This window comes from Dermacentor andersoni, chromosome 9, assembly GCF_023375885.2.
Source record: "Dermacentor andersoni chromosome 9, qqDerAnde1_hic_scaffold, whole genome shotgun sequence".
Classification (NCBI taxonomy): domain Eukaryota; kingdom Metazoa; phylum Arthropoda; class Arachnida; order Ixodida; family Ixodidae; genus Dermacentor; species Dermacentor andersoni.
This window is the reverse complement of record NC_092822.1, coordinates 77,264,232-77,290,710: the sequence shown is the minus strand read 5'-3', so window position 1 is coordinate 77,290,710 and position 26,479 is coordinate 77,264,232. Positions and strand designations below refer to the sequence as shown.

General features: G+C 47.3%; 1 protein-coding gene across 2 annotated transcripts in view; it reads left to right on the top strand.

The window, feature by feature from the left end:
• Window positions 1-1,042: 1,042 nt before the first annotated feature.
• The window catches only part of LOC126527826 (A disintegrin and metalloproteinase with thrombospondin motifs like), a 104,039-nt gene continuing 78,602 nt past the window's right edge, over window positions 1,043-26,479 (top strand). Inside the window, exon 1 of one of the 2 annotated variants that reach the window (XM_055069242.1) lies at window positions 1,043-1,118. In XM_055069242.1, coding sequence (XP_054925217.1) covers window positions 1,089-1,118 — 30 coding nt within the window. In that variant the 5' untranslated portion in view covers window positions 1,043-1,088. Of the gene's footprint in view, window positions 1,119-17,716; window positions 17,838-26,479 lie in introns of those variants that run through there. The other variant, XM_055069243.1, reaches the window with a different exon arrangement.

Below are 26,479 nucleotides of genomic sequence, written 5' to 3'. Positions count from 1 at the left end.
GTCGTATTCGTGCTATGCGGGGATATATTTTGTATATTTCCGCACAGTATCGATGGATGTCCCTTGTCGCCATCAGAGACAACATGGATTGTAGTAAACATTTTGTGCGAAACTGCGAAAAGGAGTTTAGCTAATACGCGTCGTATTGCCGAGATTTTTCCGGTGGCACATACGATGTCGTTACCAATTACCTCCTCAGCGTCACTTACATGGCTAAACAGGCGCTGCCCTTTTGCCGCGTTGCCACGATGAAAATAATCGTCAAGCGCACCGATCTTCTTAAAGTCAAATAGAAGCGTGTGCATCGTCTTTCGAATAAAACGTCCACACAGACGTACGCAAGCACACAGCACACGCGGTACGAAACTTGCCCAAACACGCGCAGTGCAAGAGTGGTGCAATCCAAGTGGTGTGAACGAGAGATGGGCGAGACGTACACCCGGCTAGTTGAATTTTGCCCCGTATGCGGCGCTCTCACACCGGCGCGACATTCTCACGCCGACGGTTTCAATTCTTGGGCAGCGCACACACAAACGAAACACACGAAAGAAGACAGGATCAACCTGCCATGAGTTTGCAAATGCGGTTGTTTGCTTTAAATCAGGGACACAATCAGGACTCGATGGGAGCCTTTTTCCAGTGCAAGTACGAGAGCAGGCCGCGCATCGAACCACCCTGGCAAGCTTGCTCTCACCTCCAGTATGCGGCGCGCAGCCGCGATGTTATCGCGCTTGGTCTTTATACCGAACATCACGGCGATGGCAGGAGTTCGCCTGGAGTGTGAATATAATTGTTATCGCAATAAAAAGAAACAAAAGAAACAGGACACTGACGATTGCACAATCATTCAAAGAGTGTCCACACACGTTTACATACAATGAAAAATGAAGCTGAAGCATGATGTAACGTGAAACCCGAAGCGAATATGGTAATGCTTTATTGCGAGACCTTTCAGAGCAGTAGACAAAAGCGCGATAGGTAATCCAAAGGAACTGCGATAACGCACTCGCACTCTCTATTTTCAGGTCAACGGAAGTGCAGAACAAGAGAACCTTTACGTAGACATCGTCCACAAATCTTCTGTGCTGATGTATATGCTGCAGGCTGGCGTTAAAATGGTAGGTGGTCGTCCAAGGGAATTTTTATATTGTAAAAAGTATGTAGAAGAGCAGGAGGAATTCGATTTTGGCAGGCGTGGCCATGTTTTACAATGTCGGCTAACATTGAACTGACTTAAATAGGGCTCCGTTATTAGTGGGAAATTTAGCCACAAAGCCCTCTTTATGAATTTTGGATCTGCGCCACGCCATTGAGACACGTTATTATGGCGTCAGGTCTACCAAGGTACTTTCATATAGTTAGTACGTTTTTATTCGGAAGAAGTTTAGAAAACCTACTAGAATGAGTTTTTCTTTCTTTTTTTAGAATGCGATGCCGTCTTTGTTTATTGATAAACTATACGGGGTGTACCAGATGTCATTAGCCATGGTGCCTAATAAAGCCTTACAATATAGGTTTATCAGGTCTCGATAAATAATCGCCTTCAGCCAGCAAAACAATTTTTGTGTACTAATAATCTGAATAATTGAGGAGTTATGTAAACAAGTTTCTAGTTTTTGAATAAAGCGTGTGACTTCCGATGCAAAAGCTGTTATTTCTAGAATATCCGTGATATCGCGTCGTGTTCAACACACTATGTACTGTGCAGTTATTTTTTCTGGGCATTACCCATAGCCCGCTAAATACGAAAACTGCATAATGACTGCGCACCCACGCGCTGCGATGCCAGCGCTATTAAGAGTGATTTAAAGGAACTAACTTTGGTCATATCCTGGCTCAGCAGCTTCCAGGTAACTAACTGCACATGGGTTACGATCCTCACGCAGCTCGCGATCAGCAGAAGCCCTACCAGCACGAACACCGAGAGCTTGTCACTTGTAGGTGGTTGCCGGACGACGTTAGCTATTCTAACCGTATGGTGCCACCAATGCAACTTTTATTTAATTAATAATCGTAACGTGTCAATAACACTACACCCGGTCAAAAAGTAAACAGTCGAATACAGTACGTCGAAGTGATACACGGCATCTAAACAAGTACCGCACTTTCCATGTACAGCAAATGCTTTAGTCATCGTCAGCCCTAGTAAATGCAATAATTTTTGTTTATTTCAGTAGTCTATAAAGGTAAACAACCAAAATGAGCGCATTGGGCCATGAGGGACGCCGTGGTTGAAGGCTATGTATGGCTACATGCTTACGGCCTGATGTTTTAAAGCGAAAGCTTTATTGGCCGCGAACTTGCGATTTTGCCGTGGCCGTGCTCCGAGAAGGCACCGCGTTCCTCGTCACATCGCATTCCTCGTCGTTGCGTTCGCCTCCGCTCGCTTCGCCAGCTGCGTCGCATGCCTGATAGCATGTCGGAAGATTAGAAAGGAGAGCTCGCGTGCGCCGCAACCACAGTTGAGGCGGCAGTATGGACGGCGTCAATTCTGATAAGCAGGAGGAGGCCTGCAATCGACATCGGAACGAGATGAAGAGGAACCGAATCGCCCAGGAAACAGACGAACAGCGCGCCGAACGACTGGCTAAACGCCGCAACATAGCTAGACAACCAGGCTAACTTGGACTTGCAATCAGTAATAACCAAGGCTAACCATGCTATGCCTTAGCTATCGCTACGTATATCCTGGCATAACCGGGTTAAGCCACTGCCAATTTTTTTTTTACCTGCACGGTACGCGAGCGTTTTTGCCCTGAAGAAAGGAAGAAAATAAGAATAGGCCCTACCCACCCCACGCGCTAGGGGAAAAGTGTGGAAAATTCACATCGCATTTTTTGCTATAGCGGCCACGTTGTCGGGGAAGAGCGATGGTTTTGTTGTGATGTTCTGTGCTGCCCCGCGCCAGGACGGGCTCCTCACGTACCGCGATATCACGTTGCACTATCGCCTCTCTCGTCTCACCTTCCCCTCTCCGCACCAATCCCATTCCCAGCTCCATCAACACTTGTGGCGTCACCTTCAGACCCATACCTATCTTACTCCCGCATGTCTTGCCCTACACTACCCCGGGACGCACTCGCCAGCCTGCCGCTTATGTGACGGCTCCCGCACCGATTACCCTCACATTTTATTCTCCTGTCCGGCACACTTGCCCCCTGCCTCTTGGCACCTAACCAGTCCGCAGCAGTGGGAGGCCGTTTTGTCCTGCACCGAGCCCGATCTCCAACTTCGGCTGGTGAACTGGGTGGAGGACGTCGCGACTAGGCATGGCCTGGACGCTACAACCGGCAGCCCGAAAGCCCCCACAACGCTGCTTCTTCATTCTTTTACTTTTGGCCTTCTCACCAATAAAATTTTTCCACCACCACCACCCCCAACCAGGTTTGCGTTAGTCTCCGAGTTTTGTTCCTCTGCCTTAACTAGACCGTGCACTCCCGGCTGTTGTGGTGGCCAGGTGGGACTGGAAGAAGTAAAAGGCGTGAGACGATGGCGCATGCAACACCCTACGCCACGTATCACTTCACGGACGATCAGGGAGCAAATTTGCCATCTTCTGTGGATTCATACTAACGCATTATCACAGACTGAAAGCGTTGTGCTTCAGTGTATGCACGATAAACGCCTCGCAGATCAGTGACCGCTGTGCAGTATTCTTGCTCTTGAGTGCGGACGATGCATTTGTAGCACGCAAAACAGTCATGTGCAAGGATGGGAAAGAAGCGGCTGCTATGAGTAATTAAGGGACGAACGCTCTTTGCCACAGACCTGTAATCTATGTGCCCGAGGGGCGAAGAAATATGAAGGCTGGTGGATGCCGTGCAAGAGTGAACAAGGCTCGACAGAAGAACATATACACCTTGCAAGCACACCAAACGCCTGATGGTTGATGCACGTAAGCCTATCAACGCGCTAGCCGCACATATACGCACGAATACTGTTGGGCACAGCGCAGTGGCTGCCACAGAACTTTGTTTCCGTGAAGCTTCACTTACCATGAGTACAGTGTAACTCAGACTACAGTCAGTGTATCTAAAGGCGAAACAACGTCCTCTTCTGGTGGCTTACTCGTCGGCGCACTGTGGCTCGTCACATCACCGCCGCCCGGACCGTGTATAGTAAAGCAAAACGATTCTTAAACACGCGACCAATATACATGTTTGTTCTCATAATCTGCACAGCCATAGGTCGATGTGTCGTGACGTGCATGAAATGTGCAGCCGCTCATCTTCTGAGCATACTTGCAGTGCAGTGAGAATGCGGAAACTTATTTTCAGCGAAGCTCGAAGAAACTGAGACCGGTTTCACTGTATAATCTACGGAATTCACTATGAACTCCTTTCAACACTGCAGCACGCTACTAGGACGAAGTGACTTAGGTAACGATATCGCGATGGTATACACCGCGAATAGATCAGTTGGTCGGGTCCCTGGGGCAGTAGCCTGCCGAAGGCGAGAAAGCTAAACACTAGAGGAGAATCTGCCCCAACAAGATGGTGGAGTAACGCCACAACTTCCGACGTGACAACGCCTGACAAAGAGATGGGCCAGGTCCTCTCCTCCGTTATTTCTTTTCTCCACAGTTTTCCAATCCGCCCCCACAGAAATTCGACCGCCGTGCCTGGTACCGATCCCGCCGCCTCCTGCTTAGCAGGTGAATGGCATGGCGACTGAGCCACCGCGGTGGGTCGAAATTCAAAATTTCAAGGGGTACTTAGTTATTTCTACGTGGATGATTACGAAAGCATTGCGAGCACCCCGCGATGCTTCGACAATATGTCACAACGCTAGGACGTGGGTTCGACTCCGACCAAAATTGGAGAGTCCTATTTTCAACAAAGGTCATGCGTTGAGTGCCTTAATTACCTCGGCATTAATTAACAGTGCGTCAGCTTACTTAGATTTATTTAGCCCCAACTGTCATGGGTTCGACTCCCACGAAAGGTCGTAGGTTCGAGCACGCTTATAGGGAGCGAGGCTAGGTCGACTACAACAATGTGTGAGCAGCGAGCGAATGGCCTGAGAGCCGTTCGGTCCCATGGCAGGAGCATCAGCTCTTTTTTATTCTTCTTCCCTGTTTTCTAATCTCGCAGCTCGCGGCGCGAAGCACGAAACACACGCGCCGGAGCGCCCCATATATAAAAGGCGGCCGAGGAAGATGCTAGAGAGTTCCCCCCCTCCCTCCACACACCCACTCCGCTTTTAGTAGAAAAGCAGCGGTGCAGCGGCGTCCAAACAACAGCGTTTGATGCCATACGATAGGGCATATCCGTAATTTCATCGGCTGTAGAGCCGTTGAGAGCGGATAATAATGGCGAGGTCACTAGGTAGGCTGGTTTGACCCTGTCTATCGCCATGACTTCTTTACGTCCGTAGAGGTCGATGGTAAACAGTTTTTTCTGTCCGCTTGAGTACCTTGAAGGTACCGTCATAGGGAGACGTAAGAAATGGTCTCATCCCTTCACGCTGTATGAAAGCGTGGCTCACTGTAGACATGTCTTTGCTGACAAAAACATTACTTGGTGATGCCACCCTCTAGGGAAAGGACGCTATCGTGCAAACAAGATCCGGAGCTGCTGAACATATCTGGCTGGATAAGGCGTGGCAACAGTAGCTGGTGCGAAAAAATCACCGGTTAATGGAAACGTTGTACCATAGACCAGCTCCGAAGCCGTGCAGCCGACGTCTTCCTTCAACGAGAAGCCCATGCCTAGCAGGAAGAGATCAAAATCCTCAGCCCAAGAAGAGCGAGCCTGGCGGGCCATCAAGGCTGGTTTGAGTTGACGGTGAAAGCAATGAACTATTACATTCGCCTATTGGGGACACGCGGTAGTGTGGATATAGCGGAGGCCAAGCGGGCATGTGAGTTCCCGGAAGAGACCACACTCGGCCGCGATCGGTCGTAACAATGCTTGGGCATCCAAAGCACGATATGCAACCATTGACAAACACGAAAGCCGCTGTAAGTGCCACTATTTCAATGAGAAGAAATGCTTCTGGCCAGCGGGAATAACGGTCTACACAAGTGACTGTGTAGCAAGCACCTTGGTATGTTGGCAGCGGGCCAATGATGTCGATGGGAATGTGATCCAACCGGGCGTCAGGTGGACGAAAGGAGTAAATTCGCGACTTTGTGTGTCGTGTCGTCTCGTAGCGTTGACAGTGAAGGCATTTGCGAGCGAGCCCATCGGCGCACGTTAGAGTTCATACTCGGCCACAGAAAGCGGGAAGTATTACAAACTCTGTGGCACGAACTCCGGGATGATTTGCGCTGTGTAGCTTCTCAAGTACTTGTTGCTGTAGTTGGAATGGAACGAATGGGTGTGTTCGACCATTTTACACGTGGTAAGCGATAGTGCCTGAAGAAAATGGAAGGGAACATCGGACAGCGCTAATGACGTAGTAGTGGACCGGCGGTCCCGAAGCTCGACGTCTGAACGCTGTGCCGTGGCAATTTATTTGAAGCCAACTGGGATCGTGTATATTGTGACGATACGGGAGAAGGTATCTCCGGCTGCGTCGAAGGGGCCTTGAATGTATCGTATGTCCACGGTGAACCGGGAGAAGTAATTGAGGTGCTGTATCTCTCGTGCGGCATAAGTGTTGGGATTACGATGAAAAGTGAACGTTAAGGGCTTGTGATCAGTGCGGACGTGAAAGCAAATTTCCTTCCAGTAGGTGTCGGAAATGCCGAACGCCCAAGTATACCGAAAGCAGCTCGTGACCGAACGCGCTATAGCGCGTTTCTGCAGGCTTCAGCTTCTGTGAGAAAAACGTGAGTGGACAGCATCAGTTTCGCTGGAACTGCTGTAAAACTGCGCCGAGAGCCGCACTACAGACATCGGTGATAAGACGAATGGGCGGGACATGTAGAGGATGCACCAGCAGGCGGGCATCTGCCAATGCGTTTTGGCAGCTTGGAAGGACTCATCGGCGTCAAACGTTCAGGGCAGTGGAGCGGACAGAGCTTTAGTGTTCTTGCGAAGCTAGGTCAGGGCTATAATTTAGGCGGTGCCGGGAAGAAAACGGCAATGGAAGTCGAGGAGCCCCAAAAAATTAAATTATATGGTTTTACGTGCCAAAACCACGGTCTGAATACTAAAGGGCTCCTCACCAGGTCTGGCCATTTTCAGCTGACAAGAGCAGAGCATACATTGTGAGATAACGATCGTGTTTTCGAAGTATTACATCGCTCCGCTCCGCGGAACGATCTGAAATTTCAAACCGAACGCCGTTTTTTTTTTCCTCGCGGCCGCGGCGCTCCAAGCCGGAGGATAACGTACTCGCGTCCCTGCGCGTGCGTACTCGTGTCCGCAGTGTGATGTCGCTCGTGGTGACATGTGACTTCGAGAATTATTTAAGGCACCATCTCTTATTTGTGGGATCTGTGGCTTGAATTCACGAATTGAAGTTTAGAGGAACAATAAAGCACACAAACGGGATGTCTGCGTGTTTTTGCTTCACTTGGCACTGAAGCAAGAGAGATGTACTTTCGCTTCGTCTACTTGTTCCCACGGCCGTGCGGTCACGTGTGCAGGTTCTGAAACTATACCATTTTCTACCATGTTCCAGCGCGTGATTATGTTCTGCGATCCGCTTGTTTTGCCCCAGTATTCCTGTAGCACTGATTTATACCGCTACTCGTGTGTCCTTGTGCACAGCGTGCAAAATCTTGCGCTGCGCGAAACGGTACAGCCCACGCGCAACGCCACCAGCGGAAATGCGAATCGCCGAAAAAAAAAAAAAAGCGAGGAGAAAAAGAATGCAGGTGGGGTCCGTGACGTATGTCTCACGCGATCCTCGAGGTCCGGCATGGGTGAACGCAGGGAGGGAATTTCGCTTGCGAAGGCTACAGGGGGCGAGAGGAGAGGGAGCCTCGCTGTGCAGTGGAGCCCGCCTGCTGAAATCATGGGTTCGCGGCACTAAATGATTTCTATCTCGGGTATTAATGGAGCCGACTTGAAAAAAATTTTGCGGAAGAACGCTCCCTAGAGTATACGTAACTACTTCCAGCGTATAACCGAATTTTGCCATGGGGCCTGGTGAGGGGCTCTTTAAAGGTAACGCTGTAGTGGTATACTGCGGAGATTTGTACCACCTGGGGTTCTTTAACGCGCACCTAAATCTAAGTGCATGGGTGTTTTCTCAATTCGGCCTCATCGAAACTCGGCCGCAGTGGCCCGGATGCCATCCCGCGACCTCCTGCTTTGCAGCGCAACACCATAGCCTCTATGCAACCACAGCGGGGCGAGCAGCCCAAAGAATTCACAGAGCTTTCGCAGTCACGTTGGGCGAGGGAACTCTCGCAAGGCTTAAACTGTCTTTTCCAATGGTCTGATTCCTTCGAGACTCGCGCGGTGTCCGAGGAACTCAATGTCGTGGATACCAAATAGGTATATGAGGAGGCCATGTTCCTCGAACCGAGAAAATCATGGGCGCAAATGGCGGCTGTGCTGCTCAGGGAAAATGCTAGTACTAGGATGCCATTGAGGTATGCGAAGATGGAGGGGAGTCCCCAGGAGACCTCTGGAGCATATGAGCAGCGTTTCGCAGCCAGAACGGGATGCGGGTGTACTCGAAAAGCCCGAATCTTGTCGCAATTGTAGCCTTTGAGATGTCCGCTGGCTCGACAGGGATTTGTGGTAGGCCTTCACTAAAACTGTCTTGCTGGATATTACCGTTCCAGCTAGGTTGGCTGCGAAGTCATTGGTATGAGGGAGTGGACAGTGATCTGGAACGGCGTGCGTTGAGTTCATGGTAGCCACCGTATGGGCGCCAATACCCTGGGTCGCGCTTTGGTGCAATGTGCCGAGCTGAAGACCAACTGCTCCTATACGTACGAATTATACCCAGTTCTAGTGGTTCATGTCATAGGCACGACGATGCCTTCTATAGACATCCTAGTCGTCGTGTCAGCAAGGTGATGAACGCTGAAGTCAACACTAAGGGCGAAGCAGGTTCGAAACTCCACGCCAAGTATGGCCACACGTGCATATGCATTTATGAGCACCCATAGGAAGGTGCGTTGGAGACGAAAGTCGATGGTAAGAGAGTGCTGGCCATATGTGTTGATAAAAGTGGTTTTGGCTGCTTGAAGGGGCGCGGTTGTTTTGGCACGCTACCGATCTAATCGGGCGGCAGGAACGACGCCGGCCTCTGTCCACAAGAAATCACTGTCCGGCAATCCTGTCAATAGCGTAGAACAGTCGCCTTGTCATACGATAAGAGTCACCGGCCGCTATCAGTGACTCTGCGGCACGTCTCCTCTCCAGCTGCAAGGGGAACGGCACTTACATGCGCTGACGCGTAATTCGTCATGATAATAAAAGTATGCGCCGCGGATCAGAACGGGAGATGGACTGAGATGGGAATCTGCAACGGCAATCGTGGTCGCGCTGACGACTGTGGGACGATGACCGGAGTGCAGTAATGGTCTCAACAAGTTCGCCAACCATTAACTCAAAGCGAGACTGCCTATCTTCGAGGTGCGACAGCGGAGCGGTCGTTGTTGCCGCAGTACCTCTGAACTGTAAGCCATGCGGTCTGCTAGCTCTGCAAGATTGTCGAAGTACGTGTCTTCTGGTGTGGTAGCCAAAGCGATTACCAGATTCTGTGGCAGGCCCTGAAGGAACAGTTCACGAAGCTGCGGGCTATATGCGTCCAGCCTACAGTCACTAAGAAGCCGCCGTATGCGACGCAGAAGTTCCGATGGTCGACGGTCGCCGATCTCATCTTCGTTGTGAAGCAGCTGGAGGCGTCTTCGCACACACACGGACTTGCGTTGCAGCACCCTAGTTTTGATGTGGTCATAGGGGGTGGTGTCGTGGTGTGCATCCACAATATCTTGGAACTCCTCAACCTCCTTTGCATATAGTTCCGAGACAGCGTGGAGGAACGTCGCATGCTGCAAGGTAATGCGCCGAAGGTCAAAGATGGCCTCCACCTGAGTAAACTAGGCTGCAGGATATTGTGACCCAATGGGCGGTAGGTGAATCTGCACTGTGGCGAGGCCCTCTGCACTGGTGGTCGGTCTGCCATTCAATGCCTCGTCCACGACGTCGTACTCGCCATACGATCATGTCCGAGTCACCACGTTATGGGACCGAGATCAGGCACACTACAACAATGTGCGAGTAAGAAGCGAAAGGTCCGAGAACCATTCGGACCGATGGCAGGAGCAGAAGCCCTTTTTTATTCTTCTTCCCTGCTTTCTAACCTCGCAGCTCGCGACACGATGCACGAGACACACGCACCGGAGCGCATCATATGTAGAAGGCTGCCGAGTGAGATGACCAGGGCTGCTTGAAGCCTAATAACTATATCATAATTTGCTGCGCATTCATCACCTTGGCCTTACTCAACACCCAAGTTCATCGGTTCGGTACCCGCTAAACGTCGAGGGTTGGAATGCCACCAAAGGTCGTGGGTTCGAGGATCCTATTAAGCATATATTAATTAACTGTGTATGAATAATTTTGAACTAATTAACACCACAGGTTGTGGGTTCGGCTCCCACCAAAGGTCTAGGGTTCATAACCTTTTTGTACCAACATGTGGTCACGCCGCCAACGTCGGATTTTGCGCCTCAAGAGCCATTAATGCATTCGGATTAATAATTTGACGCAGGGAGTAGTATTTTCACATTACAATACTTTTAATAAAAGAACTATCTGGTCTACATAAACGTTTTATAGCTATTGTTACTGTCTACGTTTTTGTTCAGGCTTATTGATTCACTTGCGCTATTTGACGGGAGTATTGTGTGCGTGCGTGTGTGCGCGTGCGCGCACAATAAAATGCCTCTAGAACGAAATAACCTGTATAACGAAGAATTGATTATGTCCCGGCCGAATACCTCTTTCATATGTAGTGTGAACATCTACTGTGAGCAACGAATTCGCCTGTACAACGAAGGCAATTCGGCACCCTGTCGGCTGATTTGAACATCCGCCGCGTAGTGCTACCCTGCCCTGCACAGAGGCCACTTAGCTGCGCTAACGCTAACGGCATCGCTACTGACGCACTTGACGACTTACGCATGTCAGCGAGTGTTAGTCCTAGTGCACTGCTTCAGGAATAGCTCAGCTCACAAGCTGCTTGTTGTAACACAGAAGTGCGTGCGGCTGTTGACGATTACGTTGGAGGTGAATACGGCATGATGTTAACTGATAACCGACGACCTCTTCAAAGCCTTCTATGGCGGAAAGGATGCGAATAAACGAAGGCAACAGTGATGAAGAGCCTGTTAATGAACGAAGAACTATGACGGCCATGAATGCCCTAGCTGCATTCGACAATCTGCAGCTTTACCTGACGTCGCTTCCACGTTTCTCTTAGGAGCATTTCGTGAACCTTTGTGCAAGAGGTCCCCTGTAGTACAAGCATGTCATGTATGTATGTATGTATGTAGGTATGTATGCATGCATGTATGCATGCATGCATGTATGTATGTATGTATGTATGTATGTATGTATGTATGTATGTATGTATGTATGTATGTATGTATGTATGTATGTACCAATGAGTGATTAGTCTACTTTTTTCATCTCCCACAGTTATGTAAGTATGTGGGTGGGGCCGATTCGCTCAAGCCCTTTGTTCAGCTTTTCACATGGTATTTCGCGAAATTCTGCATGTTCAGTGCGCATGTTAGATGGATTTAACAAAACAGTCATTATCGTCTGATCTGCTGGTGTGCTGCTCAGCTGCTGACTTAAGTGCGACCGACTGTGTTACTGTGCTGAAAGAAGCTTTGCTAAATGATGACTTGCATTTAAATAACATTTTATGACCAAGTGAATAGAACGAACACCTTAAGTGGGGTACTTAGAACGATTCACCCCCTACGCAGAACGGTAAGACAATGTTAGAATCAAAATATGGTTATTGCTGCGCGTGCTAGGCTACCTCTGGATGTACCAATGGTGCAAGGTGTGTGTGAAGTGACTCTAAAGAGAATAGAAGAGATAAGTGCAGTGCCGTAACTGTCTCTCACAGGACACCTCAACAGCACTGCATGGGGAAAGGGGTGTGGGGAGAAAAAGATGAAGAGAGAGGAAAAGAGAAGGCGGAAGGGGCCTACCCTCCTGTGCTCGGGCACGTGGTGTCGCAACATACCAAACGCCTGCTGACGCAAACGCCCCTGCGGGGGCAAGGTCTCTGAGCTGAAGGAAACCGTCAATTTGGCGTCTTTAAAGGCGGTCATCCCGTCACACCGGCACTGAAACACTCTCTACGCAGCACTTCTTTGTTGTGATCTTGCTGTCGCCATAGGTTTGATTATTGTCTATTCCATTTCAGCTGCCTTGTCGTACCGTATGCAAGTTGGTCTGAGTGAACTGTAATTAACCATCTAAGTTTTTTCGTACTTTATAGAGATTTTATGTTGCCATCTCTATCTTCTTTACAAAACAGCTACTTTTTCTTTACAGAGTGGAATAATCAATGCGCATTTCCGAATTAAACCTCTGAAAACGAGCAGACGAGCTCTTCATTTATCAATAGCACATGATCTGGAAGAAATAAATATGATTCCAGTAGAGGATACCCAAGGTGATATGCGAAATTTTCTACGAAATTAATCATCTGCAAGCCGAAGGTTGCTGAGATATTCGCCGTCGATCCTTACTCCCTAAGCCTTACCAGTTTAATAGCTTGAATATTTCTTCCAAGCACGCAGTGAATAGCATTGGAGAGATTGCCTCCTTGTCTGACCACTTCCTTTGTAGCTATCTTCCAACTTTTCTCTTCGAGAATTAAGGTAGCTGTGGAATCTCTGTAGATATTTCCCAAGATATCTATGTAAGCGTCTAGTGCCGCTTGATTACGTATTGTCTCTATGATTGCTAGTATCTCTACTGAATAAAATACCTTTATTCTAATCTACGAAACCCATACAGAGAGGCTGATTGTACTCTGCAAATTTCTCGACTACCTGATTGATGACGAAGATGTGATCCAATGTAGAGTATCCCTTCCTGAAGCCAGCCTGTTCCCTTGATTGACTGAAGTACAGTGTTTCCTTTATTGTATTAGAAGTTGTCTTGGTGACTATTTTATGTAATACTTGTAGTAAGCTAATGGGCGTAAAAATTTTTAAATCGTAACCGTCGTCCTTTTTGTAGATTACTATAATGTTGGCGTTCTTCTAGTTCTCTGGGACGCTTGAAGTCAATAGATAGTTCGTATAAAGGGCCGCTAGTTTTTCCAGCATGTCGCTCCTCTATCTTTGATTACATCGACTGTTATATATTCCATCTTCTCCATCCGCTCTTCACCTTTTCATGTCTTGCAAGACCCTTCTAACTTCATCGCTAGTTATAGAAGGATCCTCTGCAGCCAGTTCATTGCAAATGCGAATGGAGGTATCGTGGCTGCTTAGGGTACTGTACAAGTCAGTATAGAATTATTCCGCTGTTTTTACTATATATGCTAGATTACTGATTAAATTACCCTTCTTAACTTTCACTGCATACGTTTTGGTCTGCTTTATCCCACTTCTCACTGATTTCATGCTGCGTCCATGTTTTACTGCTTTCTCAGTCTTTCAGACGTTATAATTTCGTATATCCCTTATTTTCATCTTTTTGATCAGTTTGACAGTTCCTCGAATTTTATATTATCTCTTGGATTGGGCACTTTCATTCTTTCATTTCACTAGATGCCTTGGTGCCTTACCTCGCACTTCAAATGCTGCTTCTAAATCCAGCCTCAGCCTAGTTACGGTTTCATTCATTACCTCTATGTCATCTTCATCTCCCTGTTCCAAGGCAGCATATTTGTGTGCAAGTACCAGCCCGAATTGGTCTGCCTTTACCCTTACTGTGTCTACGTTGGCCTGTTTCTTCGTGAACAATTTTACCCTTTCTCTATTTAAACTGAGGTGAAGCTAGACCTCACTAACCTTTGATCACTACATTTTACCCTACCTAAAACTTCTCCATTCTGAGGCAGGTAGTATGAAATCGACTTCATTTCTAGTTTCACCATTAGGGCTTTTCTAGGTCCACTGTCTGTTGATACGCGTTCTGAAGAACGTGTTCATTACTTGCAGCTTATTCCTTTCCGAGAATATCTACCAACATCTCTCTTCTAGCGTTCCTAGAATTGAGGCCGTATTTGCAAATTACATCCTTACTGAATATTTATGTTCCACGGTGATATAATTTCCAGCAAGAAGTAAAGCAAACCTTCACCCATCTACTAATAAAACATATTTGCATCTGATACCTTCTCAGTTAGCAACTTTGTCATAAAAGCCTAGTTCCGTGCTTATAGATTTCGAAATACCCTTGTAAACCGCGATAACTGTTGTCAAGTTATTCGCAGAGTGTATTTCATTACGCACGCAAAACTGAAAAATGCGGCTCTCTGCTGAACTCGTGTGCGAAGTAAAAACGTGGCGTAAAATAAAGCTTGCGGCGCAATTCCTTCTTTCCACGATCCTAATCCGATTGGCGCTTTGCTCCTCTCCCGATTGCGTCTATAGTCAGTTCCAAAGTAGAGGCGAAACACACTGCTTTATTGCACCGTAAAGTCAAGCTTCATCTTACGCCGCCCTACTAAGTCAACCAGGGGATGCATCTGCGAGCCGCCCTTCGCAGCGCTGTATGTGTCGGTCGGTAAAGTTGAACTAATAATTTGAGGCCCTTTAGTTCAGCTTACGTGCTCGCTTTGAATTGTAGAAACACGCAAATACAATTTTTAACGATTCCCTTCAACTTGAACCTCTAAATTAATGTATTTACATAATTTATAGGATGAATTGCTTTGGTGTTTCTGGCAAATGATGTTCGCTTGGGCAGAAAACTACTGCGTAGTGATATAATTGTTATGAATAAGAAGAATGAATAGTGTTTCTTGTAATCTTTGTTACATAACAAAATGCTGTCCTCAAATTTTCTGGATTGCCTGTTCGGCTATCTGTCGAACTTAATGGCAGTGCACCAGCGTAACTTAGCGCGCAGAATTTTCAAAAATTGTCTTTCGAAAAGCTGCCGGAATTTCCAATATCTTCAGAGACCAACGTTGAAAGGGTACGCCCTTTTATTAATAAGCGTGTTTATGGCACTTAGTTGTAACGTTTTTGCTGCATTATGCCAGAATTGTTTTCAGGATTAAAACACTGCTCTAACGCAGCAGGAAAGCTGCGAATAAGTGCAGTAAATACCCATATTATTCGCATGTTATTGAATTACGCTGGTGTTCTGCGGTGATGTTCAACTTAGGACCGCCGGGGCTATGTTCAAACTCATCGAGTATGGAATAAAAGGAACGAAACAACAAATTTAGAGCCGGTTTCGAAGAGAACGAACATGTGCGGTAGTTATACTACGAAATGCCCAATTTCACTGCTTTTTGTATGATCTCAACTAGAAACACATGAAAATGTAGATATTACCCATGAAGTACATGTAAATTTTTTTAGAAGATAACTTGGAGAGAAACCGCTCAAAAAACGGAAAGTCATTAAATTCGCGAAGAAAAACAGCAAGCGATCGAGCACAATGTTGAGACATTTGACAGCAGTGGCCGTGCTTGTCGCCACCGTTAATTCATGGGGTTTCACAAGCCAAAACCACGATCTGATTATGAGGCAGGCTGTAATGGAGGACTCCGTAAATTTGGACGAACTGGGGTTCTTTAACGTGCACCTAAACCAAAGTATACGGCTTTGTCGCCACCGTCAATTATTACGAAATCTTCGAAGAGTATTATGGCACTACGTCAAAGATAACCTATATAGTTAGATACCTTGCAATTAATAAAGTTGTGTATGGATTTTTGCATCGTACAAAAAGGCGAGTAATTGTTTAAAGACCTAGAAACAAGTGGAATGAAAAAGTATTTTCTAAATACTCAGGGATTTTCACAGTTAAATATATCATAAGTTCTGACGTTTCCTTATACTGAACACTCATAGTGTGAATCCTTGCATTGATGTCACTTGACTGATCAGATAGCTACATGTGTTGCTTACCTCATTTTTGTTCTTTCCTATTTATAAAACAGACAACAATACGCGACCCGCCATTATCGTTGGTAAGTGCACACAAAAATAGTGGGATTTCTCTCTTTAAACGGGTGTAAAGAAAGATTCGCAATCAGAAATTTTGGTTACGTAAACGACATATTTCGGGAGGAATACAGGCAGACAATTCGAACTTTATTTACTTATTTTTATTTATTTATTTCAGATACCCTCATGGCCCTGGGGGCATTATTGAGGGGACTATTTGTGAACTCCTTTTTTTACACGTCTTTGTTGGTTGGTTGAACGCAACAGTCGTCAAAGGTTATAGAAGATTGCAGTGAATGAAAATTAAAAGCAGCCCATTTATTGAGACATTTCGCCGCTGCGCCCCCGCCCCCCCTCCCGTCCAGGTTAAGGAGCAAAATCAATATATCTATGCGCACACAGATGTCATGACATGCCTCAGCTCATAGTGTTTTGGGTCGTGGGTGGCTCCAGAAAACCTATACCTATTTTAGAGGCACAGCCTCCGAGATTCGCGTGCGCCGTCCAGTTGTGGTTCGGGATGCCTTTTTCTCAAAGACAACGCCGCCGACGGCGTTGTCAAATTTTCTGCCACACGCGGGCCTTAACGCTGTCGCGTTAAGAGGAAGCTTTAGCTCGGGCCCAACTCCGACGCGGCCTGTTCAAATACACGTAAAATGCAAAAACGCTTTTCTGAGATAACCCCTGGACCGATTTTAATAAAATTTGTTGCTTTGAGAGATAAAATTAAGTTATAGTGACTGTTGGTAGCGGAATTTGGATTTTGGGTTTGAATTTTGTGAAATGGATTTTCGAAAATTCGGTAATTTGGAAAATATAGACGCACGAAGTTTTTAAATTCATAGGTCTGCATCAAGAACACATATCGCGGTTCTGTAAACGGCATCCATTAGACAATTAAAAGCGGACAAATTCGATTTGTCATTCTACATCTTCCGTGAATTTGTTACGTTGTTTACAAGGGTTCTGCTAAAGCTGTATTTCCATCTCATTAAATTTTCTGATATTCATGTGTAACATATCAATTTTGTCCGCTTTTGATGTACTATTAGATGCATTTCACGGAATTGTATTTTAATTTTCAGTTGATGAGTTACAGAGTTGCAAATATGATAGTTTGCTTGTTTTGAATATTTTAGGTTTTCGCCAATTTTTAATAAAAAAATTCACAACCTAAATAAGAAATTCAAGACCAACAGTCACTAGACTAAGTTTTTGTTTTAAATGCAGCAAACGTCGTCAAATTTGGTGCAGTGGTCGTCGAGAAAAACGAATTCTCCTTTTACATATATTTAGATAGGAGCACCCGAGCTAAAGCTTCCTATTAAAATGTAAATATTCTGTTCCGGGCACTCATTTCTCGGCGCCACGACTTACCGCGATGGCTCAGTGCCTATGCCGTTTTACATCTGTAATTGAGGTCACGGGCTGAATTACCGGTTGCGGCTGCTGCATTCCAATGGAGGCAGAATGCAAAAACGCTCGCGTACTTAAACATAGATGCACCTTTAACAAATCCAAGTGGCCAAAATTAATTCGAAGACTCGAGTACGGCGTGGTTCAGCCTCCATGGTGCTAAGTTTGGAACGTTAAACTACATAATTCGAATGTTGAATTTCTGGACTGCTAATGCTGAGTGTGCGCCATTCTAAAACAAAGTATTTCGTTTCTTTGTTGCTTCCAAACAGAAAGCCGTGCTCCACAGGCGCAAACTCTCGCAACAATCTACCCGGAAGTGTACATAGTCGTTGACAAAAATTACGCAAGGAATGTCTCCAATGAAGAGCTCGTGCGTTATCTCACAGTTTTCATGACTGGGGTGAGCAAATTCTACTTGTGTGCTTTTTACGGCAACTTACAACTAACTATGAGCATATTATATTCGGAAATTCCTTGTGCGATTGGTTCGTTGGTTGGAAAAACAGTAACACTTGGACACGTCCAGGAATATTGGACATTGCCCCTTCGGCATTCTGTGAAACTTCACGGCAGTGCACCTGCATACGGAATGGGCAAAGTCTTCAGGAGATGATATTTCACAATATCGGCCGAGTTTCAATAAAGTTTCGAACAACAGCGCCGAGAAAATACTTCTTTCTAAACGCACATGCATTTACCGCACTTATTCTTAACATTCGTGCTGTGTTAAAGCAGTGTTTTGGCCCGAGATTAGCAGTTAAGAAACACGACAGGAGCAAATCGTATCGCAACCTCTAGGCCGAGGACCATTGACTTGAAGACGATGCTCCAAATTTAAACTGCAAGGTGATTCATTACAGTTGGCGTTGCAACGGTATACTGGCAGAGCTAATGTAATTCAGTCAGTTTGCTGGCACACGTTTCTAAGAGCCAGCAGAGAGGGAGAGAGAGTGATTATTCTTGTGCATGTCTTGAGCGTGCATTCGTATGCTTGCGTTCGCGTGCGCGTGCCTGCGTACGTCAATATTCGCGCGCGCGAGTCCGTGAATGCGTTTGTGAGTCGGCTCGCGCGTGTGTGCATCCCTGAATTGGTGTGTGTGCATACATCTGTGTGTCCTCGCATACGCGCGCATGCGTGTGCACGTGGTGTTAGTGTTTGTACGCGTGCATGCGTACATTTTTGTGCGTGTGTGTGCCAGCTGTGTGTGTCCTTGCGTGCTTACGTGCATGGACGTGTAATAATATGTGTGTATGTGAACGTGTGTGGGCGTGTATTAGCACGCATATTTGAGAGTATGTGTGTGCGTGTCTGTGTGCACATGCGTACCTTTGCGTGTGTACAGCGTGTATGAGCATTTCCTTGCTTACAGCTACTCTCAGAGACAAAAGGGACATAACGCTTAATTACACCCATAAAATCCACGAGACTACAAGTGGGACTGTATTTACAGCGTTATCTGTTTCCGAAAGAGAAAGTGACGCGTGAAAAAAATAGGGCGCCCTGTGACGTCAACATCACCGCCCTGCAATTCGTCACGATGACCCCGTCACCATCAGCATGCCCCCGCAAGCCAGTTGCCTATTGGTTCACATTCATTCTTTCTTTCTTCGGCGGCAGCGCAATGTCTTCATGCCGGTCACGCGCTGTGTCTGCACAATCATGGCGTCGTGCATCGCTTCTGCGGCGCAGCAAGCTTTCGACAGCCCACGTCCGCTACTCTATCGGCATAAAAACTGTAAGGTGCTTGCCTTCCCAAAAACAAAGCGGAGTAAAATAAAATTTATCAGCCCTTCCACTCTGTGAAAACACGAGAAGCGAAGCTGTGGTCCGTTTTACCACAATAGGCGCACCTATGTATAGGGTGTCCCAGCCAACTTTAGTCAGAGTTTAAAGATATGCCAATGCCACGTTGGTAAACAGAACTAAGGTAATGTTGTTTGCCGTCGCTAGAGAATACTGAAATTAATTTTCTCGTTCCGCTTAACAAGGCAATTAGTCTTCATTATTATTTAACCTTCTCAAATATAACTAGATGAAAAGTGTGACTGAGACAATTGTAGAGCGGCATCAAAATCTCCCCATATAGCTTTCTGTTGCTCAATACGTGCTACATGAATGTTTTATCTGAGCATGAAAGAAGCCCGCAAATTCACGCAAAATTGCCGCGCGACTGTCCGCTCGAAGCACTTTGCGTGTATTCGCGGGCTTTTTTCACGCTCGGAAAAATACTTTTATTCCACAGCTGTAACGTTTACAACATCACTGTGAACTAATTACGCCAAGTAAAATAAACGGCGTAAGAACAGAGTCGTCTTGCCGGCTAATTTCAGCATAATGTTTTGCAAGATATCTACATTAGATTGACAGCTACAGAGCATTCTCGAGAAACAGGAGACGGAATCTTTTTTTTTGTGTTGACGCGTAGGCGCACTGACATCCACAACCGCCGGAGTGTAGCTGTATACAGCTTCGCTGCAAAACGACAACGGGCTGGCCGCAAGGAACCTGCCCACGGAGCAGATCCAATGATGACAATGGCAAGATCACAAAAGGGGTGGGCACCGCGAGGGCGACGATATAGACGTTCTTTTCCCCTGTCAGTTACGCTGTCAGACAGCCTTTAAATGCAAAAGATTTGTTCGTGTAGGTCTTACAGCAGCTTCCTTGTTAAAAATTTCTACGTTAAGCAAGATTATGCAGAGGACGGAAACCAAACTACTCATTTGGGTTAGTCTGTGGAAGAAGCAAAAACAAACGTTTGTGCCTGCAGTCCACTAATTATATAACAGAGCCCACTCCATCAGGCGGGAGCTAGACCAAATGCCACTGGCCTTCGATTTCGCAACCACCGATTCCACTGCTCGCGTCATCGTCGTCATCGTCGTCATCGTCGTTTGTGATCGGACCACTGTGACACGTAGTTGTGCGTTACAGGGCCCCCTTTCTAGTGAGGAAGCTGTGAGCTGGACAAATCACGAAGAGCGCATGGTGGTGGTGCGAAACCCACGCGGCAAGTAGGACCGGCCTAGTCGGGAGGGAATGGGACAGCACAAGTGGCTGAAGCGTCAGAGTCCGAGTAGCCAGGCTTCAGATGGTCGACGGAGACCGTATCTTCCCGGCCGCTGATGAGCAATAGAAAGTTTTTAAATACACGCTTGATTACTTTGAAACGAGCATAATACGGGAAAACATTGACGAGTAGCGCAATACACATGGACCCATCCCTCCTGTGTACTTGTGTCTTTGTTGGTTCCTTTCTGTGAAGGTGCTTCACAGCGAAACAGATGGTGAGCGGCTCTCGGTCGAACGTGCTGTAGCGGCACACAGAAGGCGCAAGTTTCTGGTAAAAGAAGGCGATGGGCTGCCAAGCACAAGTAACTAACTGCTACAAGACTGCGCCGACAGCGGTGTCCGATGCGTCAGCCATGACGGATTTGACTGACTGACTATGGGGTTTAACGTGCCAAAACCACTTTCTGATTATGAGGCACGCCGTAGTGGAGGACTCCGGAAATTTCGACCACCTGGGGATCTTTAACGTGCACCTAAATCTAAGTACACGGGTGTTTTCGCATTTCGCCCCCATCGAAATGCGGCCGCCGTGGCCGGGATTCGATCCCGCGACCTCGTGCTCAGAAGCCCAACACCATAGCCACTCAGCAACCACGGCGGGTAGCCATGACTGATGTTGGGGTGTCACGTTTGGGGTGGACGAGGAGCGTCGTGCCGGGTTGACTTCTTTGATGCTTCTAAACGCGCGGTCAACGGTGTCGTTCTAGGCCGCGGGAGTATTCGGTATCTTAGGGCCCAAGAGAAGGTCATGGAGAGGCTACAGTATATTGGCGCAGCGAGGACTGAAGTGGCGAGGCTAAAAAATTCGCGCTGTTGTCTGGTGGTGGATGGCTGAGCAGATTCACGGAAGGCTGTGATGCGGGCCGGGCCGGGAGTGGACGAATGCCATGTGCGTTGGCGCGATGGCCGATGAAATCCAACTCCATAACATCGAACTCGATGTTCGGACCGTTAACAAGACCAAACTTGCTGATTCTAGCGAGCACGTGATGTAGATGGAAGTCGTGAGCTTCGGCGGTGGTTCTGTAGACGAGGATGTCAGGATAGGCAAAGCAGCACGTCAAGCCTCGTAGTGCCTGGCCAACGAAACGCTGAAAGGTCTGAGCCGCATTACGAAGACCGAAATGCGGGCACAGTTATTGGAACACGCCGAAGGGTGTTATAATGGCGGTCTTGGGAATATTCAAGGGCTCCACAAGCATCTGGTGATAAGCTTTCACCAGGTCGACCTTGCTAAAAAGGTGCAGCTTCGCAGTGCTGACGTAAAATCCTGAATGTGAGGTATTGGGTAAGGGCGCGGGACATTAGCCTTGTTTAGAGTAGAGTAATCGCCACCGGGGTGCCAGTCACCGGTTTGCTTGGGTACCATATTGCGTACCAATTGCCGGGGTGCCAGTCTGGGTTTTCTTGGGTACCAATTGAGTGGTGAGACCCAAGGACTGGAGGAGGGACGAATTAAACAAATGTCAAGCATGTGTTCAAACTCCTCTTTTGCGGCAGCTAGACAATCCGGCGCGAGGGGACGACCCCGAGCAAACAGGGAAGGGCCAGTTGTGATGCTATGATGTGTCACGCTGTGAGTGACTGAGGACTGAAAGGAGGGCAGCCAAAAGACGTCCAGAAACTCGGCAAGAATGGCTGACCAAGGGTTGGGGACGACTATGTGCGCCTGGAGCAGCCAAAGTGGTGGAGCGCGAGAGGAAACATCTTGGACGGTCAAGCTCGTCTCGGAGTCCAAGATGCGGCTGTGCCGCCGTCGACGACGAGCTTGTAGTACCAAAGAAAGTCGGCTCTGACGATGGGCTGGTGCGCGGCCGCGATGACGGAGGTCCAGCAAAAGATACTTCAAGAGTCGATGTCATGAGTCGCCGACTTTTGGCCGTAGGTCCGGATGGTCGATCCGCTGACCGTGGTGAGAGGAGGAGAGTTGGGAGGATGGCGGTGTTCAGCCAACGTAGGAAGAAGGACGCAGATCTCGGATCCATTGTCGATGAGATAAGCGGTTTTTGCTGACAAGGTGGTGATCGGCAAAAGGCGACTGGATCTCGGGTTGGCAACAGCGGTCGCCGTCGGTGTTCGGCCGAACTGTTTCCCTCGTAGGAGCAGTGCTGGCGGCACTGGTATGCGCGAGAGCCATAGCGACGGTGGTACTAGCAACGCGTAACGGGAAGGAGAACAACGTCCACAGTGACCGGGGCTGGGGCGGTGAGGTCGTGACGAAGAACGAGGCCGGCGTGTTCGGATGGCAGTGACCACAGCCTTCAGTGGCGCTACTTGCCATGTTAGGTCCTCGTTATATACAAGGAGACGCGCATAGCTGCCGCCAGCGGCTGCACCGTGGGACGGGGGTTCAGGAGCGCGATGAACTGATGCCACGGAGGGAAAACCGACATCCATATTCTTGTCGACCAACTGGCAACTCCAGGGAAGAGGGAGAAACATTATAGAATGAAACAAAATTTGAGATGACGTGGTGGGGCCCCTATTGCAGGGCTCCACTGCTTCGAGCCACTCGCTGGGCTTGGTTCAGGAGAACCGGTTGGCTATCCTGACCCTCTTCCGTAAGCCCACTTCGTGTTAAAGCCTTGTGCTTTTAGTTGCTTGGCATTTATATGTGTAAATTGGTTTGGCCACATCCACGTTATGTGCGGTAAGGTTGGCGTGTCCCCGCTCCACGGGCATTCGTCAGTAGAGTCTCTTAGTTGAGCGTCTTTACGGTACGTTCCTTTCCGTGTTGCCCCGCTAAGCCATAGGGGAGCGGCGGGTGATTTTCACGTTTTAGCTATACGTTTAGCTTAGCGCAGTGGACCTTTCATTGTTGCAGCGCCCTCTTGCCAAATTCAGGGTAATTAAGCAAAATAAAAACACCCAGTGATCACTTCTATAAAGCAAAATGAATACATATGACATATTTGTTCATGAAGTATCCAGACGTGCGTTTGCACTGCGTTACCGGTTCATTTTATCCAGTGGAAAATAAAGCACCGTCTTGGAGAACATCACATGAGAGTCAGCGAGCTTCCTTCTCGTATCCAATCCAATCCTTTCTGATGTCAACGCAAGCCAACGTGCTGCACAGTGCGCGCCACATCTTCCCACGCTACGGGGTATTCGAAAGGGTCAGCGCTTTCAACTTCTTGTAGCAAACATGAATCTTCTTCTATGCGAAATCGCTTTTGTGGCTTGCGCTGCAAAGACGAACATAAAGGCGTGGTTGAAATGCACAGCAAGGTTAAGAAAATGTCACTGGAGGCAGCCATCTTGGAAAGAGCGAGGCAAGCGAGGTGTTTCGACGTACGCACGAGCGAGGTCGTGCGCATCGACCAAACGCGCTAGCGAAAGACGGCGTCTACGCTTCGCGCTCCGCTCAGACAGCTTGTAAGCGCACCGTGTTTGTCGCTCCGCTAGGCCGCTTGCAAAGCGAATATAAATCATTATTAGTTATTAACCTTGGTTATTATTAAACATCATTATTATTATTAAGCGTCTTTATGGTTAATTATTCATCATCATCAGTATTAATCACGAATTGCTTCGCTCCACCTTGCAGGATTCCGCAGAAGAATTACGTCAAATTCTTGCTTTTGCTTCGAGTTGTCGACAAATTTGACTTCGCCCTGCCATCTGCTAGCCGCCTGGTTAGCTGAGATGGTAGAGCGGCTACCCCGGAAAGGCGGTGGCCCCGGGTTCGAGTCACAGACCAGGACGAATTTTTCTTCAACTGCGAGGCTTTTCTTTCGAGGAACCCGTATGGGTTTCCTTTGTAGCAATTGCTACGAACGGATGGATGTATAATTTTCCCTTCATTAATTGCTTCGCTTCACCTTCTGGGATTCCGCTTAGCTATTGCGTTACAAAGGGCCTTATGAAGTCCTACGTCAAGTTAACGACGTCAATTGCGAGATCTTGCCGTTACAGTTTGATCCATCCTCATGTACGAAGCCTGTTGAGATCGTGCACGGTTCGCGACTGACGATATACTTCCTTGGCAGGTGCCGAGACGGCGCTTCAGCAGTCGGGGGGTCCTGTTACGCACGGATAAAAGAAGAGAAAGGAAGAAGATCGCGAGATGCCGGCTGCTGGTTGTTGCTGGTCAGCCATCTTAATCACATTGACTCTGCTTGTATATATATTGTAAACGCAGTCTGTCTATACTCCCGACATCCCTCTAACATATATTCTCGAAATTCCAGACGGATATTGGATGCATATAATGAGCAACATAGGATGGCACTTACCAATGCTGTTCCAATCCATCACTATACAGCACTGTACAGATGTTCGCAAGCACAGAAGACAGAAATAAAAAAGCAAGCTGACATCCTTGTTAACGAAGGCGTTGTGAGGCCATCATTGTCCTCTTGTCCCCCTATGCAGCACCAGTAATTCCAGTGGAAAAGAATGGAGATGGGCACACTCGTTTATCTATTGACTACAACAAGGTGAACTCCGTAACGGTGCCGAAATATCAATCAATTCCGCGGATTGACGATGTCCTTGACCACTTGGGAAATACAAAGTTTTTGATACGTCGGATGTGACTTCCAGATACTGGCAGGTCCGAATGCATCCTGACGACGTTCAGAACACTGCGTTTGTCACAATTGATGCCTATTATAAATGGCTGGTGAGGCCATTTCGGGTAAAGAACCCTGCTGCTATACTTAAAAAAACCAAGAGTCAATAATAGATAAACGTCTGCTCAATAATGTAATCAAGTTCTTTGACGATGTTGTCTATATTCGAAGCCATTTGACGACTATCGCGACATCTCGAGCGATTACTGAAAGCTTTTAAGGCCGATAATGTAAAACTGAAATGCGAGAAGTGCCAATTTGCCAAGTCCAGCATCGTCTATGAGGGCCACAAAATTTTACAAGGAACTGTAACACCTAAGCAAAGCAACGTTGGTGCGATATTTAAGTTTCCAACATTCAAACTAGAGAAAGAACTCTCAATACCGTCAATACATACTTCCGTTCAGCAATATCACTCTTCCTCTCACAAAACTTCTTCACATAGACACTAAATGGACGTGGACATATGTATGCGAAAGAGCCTTTTTCGGAACTCGACAAGCTCGTACTGAGAAACCAGTGTTTCGCATATACAACGCTTGAAGACTATACACTGTATACTGCGATGCGTCCGGGGAAGGGATTCGTGCCGTGCTGAAGCAGCAAGATGACAAAATCAATGAACATCCAGTTGCCTATTATTCCCGTAAACTACTTAAGCACAAAGTTAGCTACGCCATCACAGTGAGATAATGTCTTGCCGTCGTAGATGCGATTAATAATTGGCATTGTTATCTTCATGGCAAGCCGTTCACTGTTGTAATGGATCCTTCTGCGCAACAGTGACTGAAGAATGTCAAGAATCCTCAAACTCGGCTTTTTTGGCGGTGTTTAAAGTCGTCATTGTATGAGGGGATCATTAAACACCAGAAAGGCGCAATCAATGTTGAAGATGACGCACTTTCCAGAGCTCCTGTAGTGCCGCTCCTCTCACGCACCGATCTTCAGGAATGTAAAAATGTATGCCACAGAGGAACATAATTGCTATAAACCTGCACAGACAACGTCAAAAAAGAAGGACCTAAGGAAGATATACCTGCCTTCTGATCTGCATCCACCCATTTACAGGAACGCTCATTAACATCTTGTGCATGTCGGCGTGAAGAAAACATTCTCATTCTTGTCTTCGCAATACTATCTTGGCTAGATATAATAACCGATGCCACCAACTACACTCGACATTGTGACACATGCGAGAGATGCAAGAAGACAAAAGCAAAGTAGGGATCACCTGAGTCACTGCCTTCGTCTGAAGATCATTTTGATGTTCTTGCAATGGACACCAATTGGAGGATTTTGTGGATACGGCTCATCAAAAAGATTCATCCATTTGATCACTTACAATGCCACTCGCCATTTATAGACATTTGTTCACAAAAAGAAAACAGCGAC